At 35.8% G+C, this 12,499-nt stretch overlaps 1 protein-coding gene across 1 annotated transcript in view; it reads right to left on the reverse strand.

The window, feature by feature from the left end:
- Positions 1-4,927: 4,927 nt before the first annotated feature.
- The window catches only part of KdelR (ER lumen protein-retaining receptor), a 36,595-nt gene continuing 29,023 nt past the window's right edge, over positions 4,928-12,499 (reverse strand). The window contains exon 5 of the mRNA XM_089102875.1: positions 4,928-5,227. Coding sequence (XP_088959001.1) covers positions 5,193-5,227 — 35 coding nt within the window. The 3' untranslated portion in view covers positions 4,928-5,192. The remainder of the gene's footprint in view (positions 5,228-12,499) is intronic.

The following is a 12,499-nucleotide window of genomic DNA, read 5'->3' on the forward strand; positions in this document are numbered from 1 at the left end:
GACATGCTCTTCTTCCTCCTTGATCTGTTTTAAATTTTACTTACCCCATATCACGTAGTTCCAGGTCCCTTTAGATCCTTTTTTATGATTCTTTACGTTACCGAAGAAAGATGGCCAACAAGCACAATTTTCGGTAATCTATCGTCCTTCATTCGTAAAATGTGGCCTAGCCATTCTAACCTTTTTTGACGAAGAACTATCCTGAAGACTTTACTGCTGTTTACGCTTTACCGAAAACGATATAGATAATTTCTAGCTCCACACTGGCTATGCATAAAACAACTAAAAAAAAAGGTATAGGTAAAGAATACGGCATTGGACCTTACAGTCCTTACCGGCAATTCTGATTTCCAACTTTGTTTTATTTGTCATGAAAAAAAGAAAAATCAAAGTACTATCCAAATTACAGAAAAGAAATCAAACAATTTCTTTGAATAGATTTGTGACAGGTTTTAGTATAACTTTAAATCTTTCGTGGAATTAATAGATGGGGTTAGTTGTTTTCCTCTTTCTCGGAGATAAACTTCAGTTTCATTCACAAACCCTTTGGATCAAACTATTCACATGTGCTTAAGAATTCACTGATGATCAATGTATGCTTACTCTACCCCGACTTTAATTGTGTTATTTTGTATTGAAACAGTAAAAAAGCTGACAATCTCTTCAATCTCTTCATTATCACTATTCCAAAAATGTACGAGTTTATTTCGCGATGGACTCAAATAATAAAATTCCTATTTTTCAAATGTCATTTTATTTATTGACTTTGAACCTTTTCCTACTTTAACTACCTTTCATAAGATGACCTGGTAGCAAAATCTCCAGCTTTGACTCATTAAAGCACAGGAACGTGAATGATGAATGAATGATTCAGGAATGTGAATGAACGAATGAATGATGTTGAATGTGAATGAACGATTCAGGAATGTGAAAATAAAATCTTATTGTTTGAATTGGTTTAGAAATTTATACAATCACATATCTTGAAAAATTACGTAAAATCGGGAATCTAATTTTTAACGAAAAAGGCCTCCTCATACCGTAATGAACTTATTTAGTGGTAGCGGGCACAAAATTAGGCGAAAAGAACGTGGATGAAAGTTAGCAAAAAATAAGATAAAATAGGGCTCGATCGATATTATCAGGCTGATATGAGATCCAGTGTCATTATAAAATATCGGGGGAAAAATATCGGTTATCGGCCGATATATATATATATATATATATATATATATATATATATATATATATATATATATATATACATATATATATATATATATTGTATTTTATGCGCAACTTGTCCAGAAGATGGCACCGGATTTCCTCAGGTAATTTTAATCTTGCCCAGTCTTTGAGGGAGGAGCCTTCCTCTCCCAAGAACTGAGAGGAGGAACCAGTCCTTGGGGGAGGAGCCATCAGCTAAGTCTGACCATGGTGGAGAGAGCAGCACAGGTGATTCAAAGTCATAGTATGTATGTTGTAAATACAAACCTGACGCAGCAATGTTAAATGCATGGTGACTTCTAAAACGTACATCATCTACCAAAACAATTAAAAGATTACAATAAACCATGCATTTCTGTTTAATAAATATTAACTTGCATGGGTGAAAGATTCAATCGGTTAAAACTTTATATCCAGTCAGGGGCCCACCTAAGGGGGAGAGTGGGTGTTTTAAGGAGGGAAGGGGGGAGCTCCATGGCGTCGCCGCCGCGTGTCAACACCTTGGAAATGTGTGTCCGCATTTGTCGGCATACTGGACGATTTATCCAGTGTGCCTTACGATTCTTTCAACGAGATTTTCACATATTTGTGTTTATGTTACTTAGCCGGCTTCTTCGATAATTATTTTTTTATTTGTCACTTCCGCAAATACGGCCATTTATTTTTTGTGCTCAGAAACCGCTGACCAGAAAAGGTAAAGAAAATCGAACAATGCTTGTAAATGACCTAATTTTGGAATACCCAGTGAGGCTGTTCTTTGGTGTGTAATAGACCAGGGAGAAGCCTTTGAGCATGAATATGGGCAGATAATGTGGGGTTTAAACTCTAGGTAAGGTTTTTTTCCGAAGGGGAATTTATCGGCAAATTATATCGGTGTCGTATCGGTACGATACCGATATATCGATATCAGACCTCAAAAATCCATGTCGGTCGGGCCCTACTAAAAATACATGACACAAAACATATGGAAGAGGTTTAGTTGTCTCTAGGAATCAACATATTGTTAACGTTTAAATTTTTACGGACGAAAAGCTCTTTCAAATTTAACCAATTAGTTTTGCTTATTGATTTTCATGCTTCAACGTGGCAACACTGCCGAAAATGTGGTATTTCACTAAAAGCCTCATAGTTTTGAAACAGGATATATCATCGGTTTCAGCTAAGGTTAGGCATAAGATGGAGGCGGGGAGCAGAAGATAGATACTAAGGACAGTGAAATTTGATTGTTTGATTTGGTTAAGTGGAAACTTACACAACCGCATATATCTTGAAAAATCGGGAGTCTAGTTTTTAGTAGAATACCTCAACATGCATTTTCTGACAGGACTGGGCGCTAACAACAGAAAAATAAACATGGATGAAAATATAAGCAAAGTCAGCCAGAAACATATAGCATCAATCAGGTCAAGAAGGTTTAGCTCTCCTTTGAAGACCTGGTTGCCTTTTGGAATCAATAGATTTTCAAAGTTTGAATTTTTACAAAGGAAAAGCGTTGCCAATTTTAACTAATTAGCTTTGTTTTCGGGATTCAACGTGGCAACACTGACAAACACGTAATACTGCCTTAAAAACTTCATAATTTTGGAACAATCAAAAGAAAATCGCCGTTGTCAGGCACAAAATATGCGTTACGCAAATAGTTTCGTTCCCTCGTTTGTCATGGTTTTTAATATTACACTCACTCGTCAATAATTGCACATATATGTTTTCAGGCACAACATATGCGTTACGCAAATAGTTTCGTTCCCTCGTTTTTCATGGTTTTTAATATTGCACTCACTCGTCAATAATTGTACATATATGTTTTCAGGCACAACATATGCGTTACGCAAATAGTTTCGTTCCCTCGTTTTTCATGGTTTTTAATATTGCACTCACTCGTCAATAATTGTACATATATGTTTTCAGGCACAACATATTCGTTACGCAAATAGTTTCGTTCCCTCGTTTTTCATGGTTTTTAATATTGCACTCACTCGTCAATAATTGTACATATATGTTTTCAGGCACAACATATGCGTTACGCAAATAGTTTCGTTCCCTCGTTTTTCATGGTTTTTAATATTGCACTCACTCGTCAATAATTGTACATATATGTTTTCAGGCACAACATATGCGTTGCGCAAATAGTTTCGTTCCCTCGTTTTTAATGGTTTTTAATATTACACTCACTCGTCAATAATTGCACATATATGTTTTCAGGCACAACATATGCGTTGCAAATAGTTTCGTTCCCTCGTTTTTCATGGTTTTTAATATTGCACTCACTCGTCAATAATTGTACATATATGTTTTCAGGCACAACATATGCGTTACGCAAATAGTTTCGTTCCCTCGTTTTTCATGGTTTTTAATATTGAACTACCTCGTCAATAATTGTACTTATATGTTTTCAGGCACAACATATGCGTTACGCAAATAGTTTAGTTCCCTCGTTTTTCATGGTTTTTAATATTGCACTCACTCGTCAATAATTGTACATATATGTTTTCAGGCACAACATATGCGTTACGCAAATAGTTTCGTTCCCTCGTTTTTCATGGTTTTTAATATTGAACTAACTCGTCAATAATTGTACTTATATGTTTTCAGGCACAACATATGCGTTACGCAAATAGTTTCGTTCCCTCGTTTTTCATGGTTTTTAATATTGAACTACCTCGTCAATAATTGTACTTATATGTTTTCAGGCACAACATATGCGTTACGCAAATAGTTTCGTTCCCTCGTTTTTCATGGTTTTTAATATTGCACTCACTCGTCAATAATTGTACATATATGTTTTCAGGCACAACATATGCGTTACGCAAATAGTTTCGTTCCCTCGTTTTTAATATTGCACTCACTCGTCAATAATTGTACATATATGTTTTCAGGCACAACATATGCGTTACGCAAATAGTTTCGTTCCCTCGTTTTTCATGGTTTTTAATATTGCACTCACTCGTCAATAATTGTACATATATGTTTTCAGGCACAACATATGCGTTACGCAAATAGTCTCGTTCCGTCGTTTTTCATGGTTTTTAATATTACACTCACTCGTCAATAATTGCACATATATGTTTTCAGGCACAACATATGCGTTACGCAAATAGTTTCGTTCCCTCGTTTTTAATGGTTTTTAATATTACACTCACTCGTCAATAATTACACATATATGTTTTCAGGCACAACATATGCGTTACGCAAATAGTTTCGTTCCCTCGTTTTTAATATTGCACTCACTCGTCAATAATTGTACATATATGTTTTCAGGCACAACATATGCGTTACGCAAATAGTTTCGTTCCCTCGTTTGTCATGGTTTTTAATATTACACTCACTCGTCAATAATTGCACTTATATGTTTTCAGGCACAACATATGCGTTACGCAAATAGTTTCATTCCCTCGTTTGTCATGGTTTTTAATATTGCACTCACTCATCAATAATTGTACATATATGTTTTCAGGCACAACATAAGCGTTACACAAATAGTTTCGTTCCGTCGTTTTTCATGGTTTTTAATATTACACTCACTCGTCAATAATTGCACATATATGTTTTCAGGCACAACATATGCGTTACGCAAATAGTTTCGTTCCCTCGTTTGTCATGGTTTTTAATATTACACTCACTCGTCAATAATTGTAGATATATGTTTTCAAACACAGACCTTTCAAAACATAATTATTGAGAAATAGATAAAAAGTATGTTTTATTCTTTCAACTTGCCAAAGAAGAATGAGAGATGTCTGTACAAAACAAATTTAAACAAAAAAAAGAGAGAGAAAAAAAAAAACAAAAAAAAAAAAAACAAATCACTCCCCCAACAAAACATGCTGCAATACCGTCACTGGAGAATGTTAGACCTAGAGTCAATTTTTCGTGTTACAGAAGAAAAAAAGAGTGTCCCCAAAAGCAACTCAACTTTATTTACAGCCAGTTTTCAAACTGCAATATTCTTCTAGACATGACACTGATTAAGCCGGCAGCTGCAGTTTCTTTCCCTTCAATACTGAAATAAAAGGAACAGTTTTATGATATAAAACACTAAACCAAATTAACAAAAGAAGAGTTGTAAAAATCACGCAAAGCTTTTCAGCAAGCAAGTGGGGGGGGGGGGGGGTCAAAATACCTTTAAACGATTCATAAACACATTCAATATAATTTTGTAACCTTCATGAGATTGAAGGGAATCCTGCTTTCTGCGTTTATGCCAAGACTTGATTCTATTATTAGGGCTAAATTGAACATTTTGGAGTAGGGTTTTCAACCCCTTCCCGCTTTGACCACACCATTCACTCAATAGTATTCAAAAAGACAATCGATAACGCTTCGAAAAAGGACCATATGGCCACATAAAGGCCAAATATGGCCAAAAAAGATCATATGGCCATCAAAAGCCTTGATAGTGCCACAGGCCACAAAAACCTAGCTCTATCTGAGAAACAAATAACTTTCAAATCTAACTCCTATTCGAGCCCTTTGGAGGATCAAACCCCAGGAACCTAACTCCCACTGCCCTCATACATCTTGTCTACTTCGGAAATACAAAGTAAACCTTTTACAGGGACGATCTATAATGGCTAAAAGGGTGTATCGTTACCCAATACCAATTCAACGTTACCCTAATAATATTGAACTTACTAACAGGCTGTTAGTACAGACAGTAGAGAAGTACTGACAACTGTCCTCACTACCAAGCCACCGCAGACAACGCAGTGGCGCACAGAACCACGTTTTTCGTACAGGTTGTTCTTTGAAATATGGTTAATTAAACGGATACCTAAAACTGTCCTCAGAAAATTCTTCTGGAAAATAGTTAGCAAATTGAAGCGCTCACATTTCAGAGCCATACTTAACCACTGCCATAATTGCAGCTTCCAATATTCTAATTTGGGTTCAGACTTATCTTCAAATTCTTCCAAACTTTTTTCATCTGTGGAAAAGTACCCTAAGTATTCGCTATTCTACTTTTTACGTCTTCAACGCATCCACCATTTTTACTAAATATACTACCCAGGTAAGTGAAGCTATCCACTATTATATGAATTATATATTCTTATGATTATACATAAATTATATCTTATATGAATTATATTATTAATATATATTAATAACAACGACACACCAAGCCAACTGACGCCAACACAATTATGCACACTTCTCCATCTCCATCTTTTCACTAAATCCTTCCAGACGACCTTCTCCTTCCCATTTGGGAACAATCTACTTTTCTTTTGGCCCTAGAGATTTGGTCAAAAAGGACAATTTTTCGCAATCTGTCAACTTTCATCCGCAGAAACATGTCCCAGCCATTTCAACCTTTCTCTCAATATAGCCCTGGGGAGCCACATAGCCCAAGATATATGGTATATAGCCCAGGATAGCCCTGTGGATAGAACCACATTTTTCGTAAAGCTTGCAGCTTGAAATACGGTCAGTCAGGGGGTTCCCCTTCAGAACTCGAAGACAAAATTCCTCTGGAAAACATCTAACATATCGTTCTCCGTCTTTTAGAGCACACGCATTTCAGAACAATACCAGACCACTGTCATCACTCTAGCTTCTAACATTAAAATCTTGGTTTGCCAACTTATCTTCCTATTCTTCCAAAAAATTTCGACTGTGTAAAAAACACCCATCTTTCCCAACTCAATTCTTGGCTCTCAAACATCATATGACCCACACTCTTGTCCATATTTCCAGAAACAGAACAAAATATTAAAGTTTAAAAAAAGTAAAGGAGTTATAAAAGTTTAGAAGTTTCTTTGAATTTATATCAACTAATAATTTGGGTTGAATGTCAATAACAGCTCTTAGAAATATTTCCAACTTTTGGCATCAACCAGGGTTGTCGACTGTATTTTCCCTAGAATCGACTTTAGCCTAAAACTAGACAATTGTGTATTTTTTCTCTATGGGGATATTCTGTCACACATCTATCTTCTAGAACCTATTTATAAAGTCTATACTATCCGCAAAGAAAAAAAAAACTGGGAATTACTTAAAATAGGTTTTATTGTATAATATTCAAAGGTCTTTGATAATCTTTACACACTGTTAACATCTGAAAAAATGACACATCTTACTTATGCTATTGTGGTAAAAGGATTTAAAAAGTATATGTTTCAAGGCCCTTGCAAATAAGTTTACTATTAGCTTTACGTAAACTTCTGTACAAAGGAGTTTTGTTTGTTCTTCTTTAAATTGGAGTTTTAATAGTGTTGAGAATCTCTCATACTTTAGTCGATAAGACAGAGAAATCCACTCTCTTCGTTTCGGTCCTTGAAACACGTGTTCAGGATATTATTGTTATTTAAAAGTACGCATTTTGTGTTTTTGATGTTCTACTTGAAAACTCCCCTGAACACTCCCCTCCCTTCAATAATGAATCTTGAGTGCAACTACATCTCCAATGCCAATTCTTAAGTGTTCTGGTAATTTACGCATTGGCAAGGTACAAGAATCGAATTCACCAAAAACCATACATATAACACTGCATACAATGTAGAATTTTGCATTTTTACCCATTTTTTAGGAAAAGTTTTTCTACGGTCCCTTGATTTCCATTTATCAACTCTTCATTACCATGTACTCATAATACCATTACGTATTAACCATTGTAGCATATGTATGGATGTATTTTCCAAAAAAGCCATCGGGCCATAGGAAAAAAACAGAACATAAACATAACAAAACCAGCAAAAAAAAAACAAAAAAAAAACAAGAAAATTAAAAAGAAAAAGTACTTATAATATGAATCTTCACAAAAATATTCATACAGAGATACGTTTTTCACGATGTATCAGCCCTTCATCAACATACTTAGCCAATTTCCTTGAAGTCATTTTAACTCGTGATCCTACAATCCCTTCCGACCACCTTCTATCTGCCAACACTAACGAAAAACACTCATTTCTCAGATCCACCAATTCCTTACAAGTCCCCGAAAAAATGAAAAAAAATCCTCATCATCTTCCCCGCACATCGGACAAGGGACTGGGTTAACACTATGACCCCTAAATTTCCTCTCCCTTTCCCCAATATCAATCGACCCTCCCCTTGAATTTAAAATCAATTTTATTTCTTCCCCTTTCAACCCAACTTAAAATAAACTTCTTCCCCCCATGTGTCCTTCATTGTTCTATACAGACTCAGAGATCCCGAGGTCTCCTTCCGAGCCTGTAACTGCTGTATTCCTTGCTCCTGTAACCTTTCTTTTACCTTATCAACCACTGTATTTGAATTCGACTCCTGACCTTCATTCCAAAAATACGAATACCGTACTTCATCTAAAATTTTCTTAATGTCTCGCGGCCACCCTACATCAATCTTATCCCCTATTTAGCTAAAATATGGTTCTTTAGCTAGCCTATTTTTACTTCTTAAAATTTTTATCCAAAACATCACCATTCTTATTAACCAATCTCTTCTTAACCTACTTAGTCCTCAACCCCACTGTGGGTGGATTTATGGGCCCTAAAACCTCTTAAAATAATTACTTTGCATTCTCTCCAGCTCCTCACTTTCTCTAAAACCCCACAGCTCACACCCGTAATGCGGTTTGCGTGTAACTGAACCCCAAGCAACTGAACCCCTGTAACTGAACCACCGTGTAACTGAACCACCGTGCAACTGAACCCCCGTATAACCGAACCCCCGTGTAACTGAACCCCATTTAACTAAACCCCCCTGCAACTCAACCCCCATGTAACTAAACCCCCGTGTAACTGAACCCCCGTGCAACTGAACCACCGTACAACTGAACCTCCGTGTAACTGAACCCCAGTACAACTGAACCACCGTGCAACTGAACCACCGTACAACTGAACCACCGTGCAATTGAACCACCGTGCAATTGAACCACCGTGCAACTGAATCACCGTACAACTGAACCCTCGTGTAACTGAACCACAGTGCAACTGAACCCTCGTGCAACTCAACCACCGTACTTACATTGGGTAAAAAACAATAGGGTTATGAACCATAGTTATTTAACTATGGTATAGTTATTTAACCTTTAAACTGTTTTAAATAAAATGGCCCTCCCAAAATTTTGTCGGATGTATTTGGGGGAAAAATAGGGTGGGGTGGAAGCCCTCCGATCACTTTTAGCTCTGAAAAAGTGCACTGGAAATTTTGATTTCCAATCGAAAAAGCCCCCCCCCCCCCAAAGTTCATACAAAATTTTTTCTACAAAAACCTTATGTGCTAGTAATGAGCAACTAGCTTAACTTACAGCCCTTGCCCCAGATGCTGCTGGAGGGTTATTTGATCTTCAGACTGTTTTAAACGAAATGTTTATTTTGATTTTGACCGGACGTCTTTGGTGGGGGGGGGATGTTGGTTCAGAGGGAAAGGCTGATTGTCCTGTGATTTCCTATGATTCTTCGAAATTGAACTTGAACTTTCAATTTACAATCGAAAGAGCCTCCTTCAAAGTTTTTACGATCATCCCGATTATTTTTGGAACAGCTTAGCGTATCAAGATGAAACTTCTGGGGCATCTACCTGCTACTACTGCTATTAATACTGCTACTACTACTACTAATTCAACACTATTATTACTTCTACTGCTCCTATTAAACTAGCACTATTAAGGCTACGCATATCAAGTTGAAAATTTTACAGAATGAGGTATTTGAGGTTGAACTTCAACTAAATCCAAAGACACTATGTGCATGCAGATTTTGAAAATGGCATATCTCAAAAAGGGATTTGTGTATTAAGTTGGAACTTTCAGAGAGTGCTTAAGGGGAAAGTCAATTCACCAAAATGAAATATGTGCACGCTCAGGCCTGGATTTACCCCTAGGTCCACAAGACCCGGACCTAGAAGCACATAATGCTAGCGGGAGTAATAAATTATCACTGAGTAATTTTTTACTGACAGAAACTGAACGGATGTGGTTTATCGTCGCCAGGTTCACTCTGCCTATTCACAGAAAAGTGACTTTAAAACAACACAGAAATTCCATGGTCACTTATAAACTATCAGATGTCTCCCAAGAATGGTAGCTGAGAGTTCGGTATTACCCCTCTCTCTCATCACTTTTCGCTCATCAGTTGTGTTCTGTTAACACACAGTTACATGGTTACACACAGTTACAGTTACACGGGGGTTTAGTTAAATGGGGTTGAGTTGCACGGGGGTTCAGTTACACGGGGGTTCAGTTACAATGGAACCCCGTAATGCATAACCGGGAGAAGTTTAGTCCTAAATAAATACTTATGCATTGCTAAATCCCTAATCTTTCCAACCTCACTTTTTAAAATTAAATTCATACACATATTTCCCTTTTGTACTCTATGCTTAACATCGTGTGCATACTTACAATTCCAAAAAAAACTTAACCCCTAAATACCTGAATTCTTTTTTAATCTCTATAAAATATTATTAATTATTATTATTATAATATATTTAATTATTATTAATTATTATTATTAATAATCAATATTATATATTTAATTATTATTATTATTATATCTAATTATTATATATTATTATTATTATTAATTATTATATATTATTAATTATTGTTATTGCTATATTTAATTATTATGCATTATGTCCAGAACCCAGAATAAAAGAAAATCAAACTCAAACCGAAAAATTTAGCCCATTTTTCAACTTCTTCTTTTCTTTTTACGAACACATCTATCTTACACAGAAGCTTTCGGTACTTGTATGATATACCCCCTACCTAATATTCTTCAAATAAGTTTCTCTGACGCTCAATCCTAATGAAATATACCAAAGTAAGATAAAAATATAATACTTTAGAAACAATTTTGGGCTATATCTATGCACATTAGGGGGGGGGGTAAACTATAGCGGGTCTGAATGCCTAATGTGTTAGGTACAATTATTATGCATATTATGTAGTAAGAATTGTTTTCTAACTTCATACTACTTTACCCCCCCCCCCCCTAATATGCAAACATATAGCCCAAATTTTTTATTTTCCATCTATTCTGTCACTTCTCTTTGTCTTGTCTTACGCTAAGCTAAAAGAACCTAAAGGAAAAAAAAAACCGGTTCTATAATGCGTCAATCAAGGAATAACTTGAGCAGTAGTGGGTTTATCAAACAAGTACCCAGGTTTCTATTGTCTCTTATAGTGAAACCATGTAGGTTAGTGAAACTATGTAGGTTATAAGTGAAACTATGTTAGTTAGTGAAACTATGTAGGTTAGTGGGTTAGTGAAACTATGTAGCTTCTACGTAGTGAAACTACACTTAGTGAAACTATGTAGTTTCTATGTAGTTTCACTAACCTACGTAGTGAAACTACGTAGGTTAGTGAAACTATGTAGACAATATATAATCGTTAATTTGTACCATTTTGGTTTCTAACCTTTTATTGATAGATTATTGCTGCTTTCTTAATTCGAACATTTTCTTTTATGCAATTCTAGACTATTTTGACTGTTTGATAAACTCATCAACTAAATCTATGGTCTATAATTAACTTAGAACATTATTGATGTATATGATAAAAAAAAAATATTAAAGACAATTGTTTTGGACTAGGTCCATACAGTTCTACTTCATTAGAACGGTTCTCCCCGGCTACACCTTTCTAATCATCTCCAGCTAGGAAAACAAAACAAATACCCGTCTAATCATTAGACAGGTTTCTACGCTTTTGGCAAAGAAATATGTTTAGACACGGATTAAAATATAATTGTTTAGGACTAGGTCCATATCCATTTCAATAAAACAGTTCTCCCCAGCTATACCTTTCTAATCATCTTTCCAGCTAGGAAACAAAAAAATATACTTGTCTTATCACTGGACAGCTTTCTACGCTTTTGGCAAAGACATATGTTTAGACATGGATTAAAACATAATTGTTTAGGACTAGGTCCATATCTACTTCAATAGAACGGTTCTCCCCGGCTACACCTTTCTAATCATCTCCAGCTAGGAAAACAAAACATATACCCGTCTAATCATTAGACAGGTTTCTACGCTTTTGGCAAATATATATGCTTAGACATGGATTAAAATATAATAGTTTAGGACTAGGTCCATATCTACTTCAATAGAACGGTTCTCCCCGGCTACACCTTTCTAATCATCTTTCCAGCTAGGAAAGCAAAACATATACCCATCTCATCATTAGACAGGTTTCTACGCTTTTGGCAAAGACATATGTTTAGACATGGATTAAAACATAATTGTTTAGGACTAGGTCCATATCTACTTCAATAAAACAGTTCTCCCCAGGTATACCTTTCTAATCATCTTTCCAGCTAGGAAATCAAGACAAACCTGTCTC

This window comes from Artemia sp. Qi Xiang Cuo, chromosome 17 (assembly GCF_049724085.1).
Source record: "Artemia sp. Qi Xiang Cuo chromosome 17, ASM4972408v1, whole genome shotgun sequence".
Taxonomy (NCBI): domain Eukaryota; kingdom Metazoa; phylum Arthropoda; class Branchiopoda; order Anostraca; family Artemiidae; genus Artemia; species Artemia sp. Qi Xiang Cuo.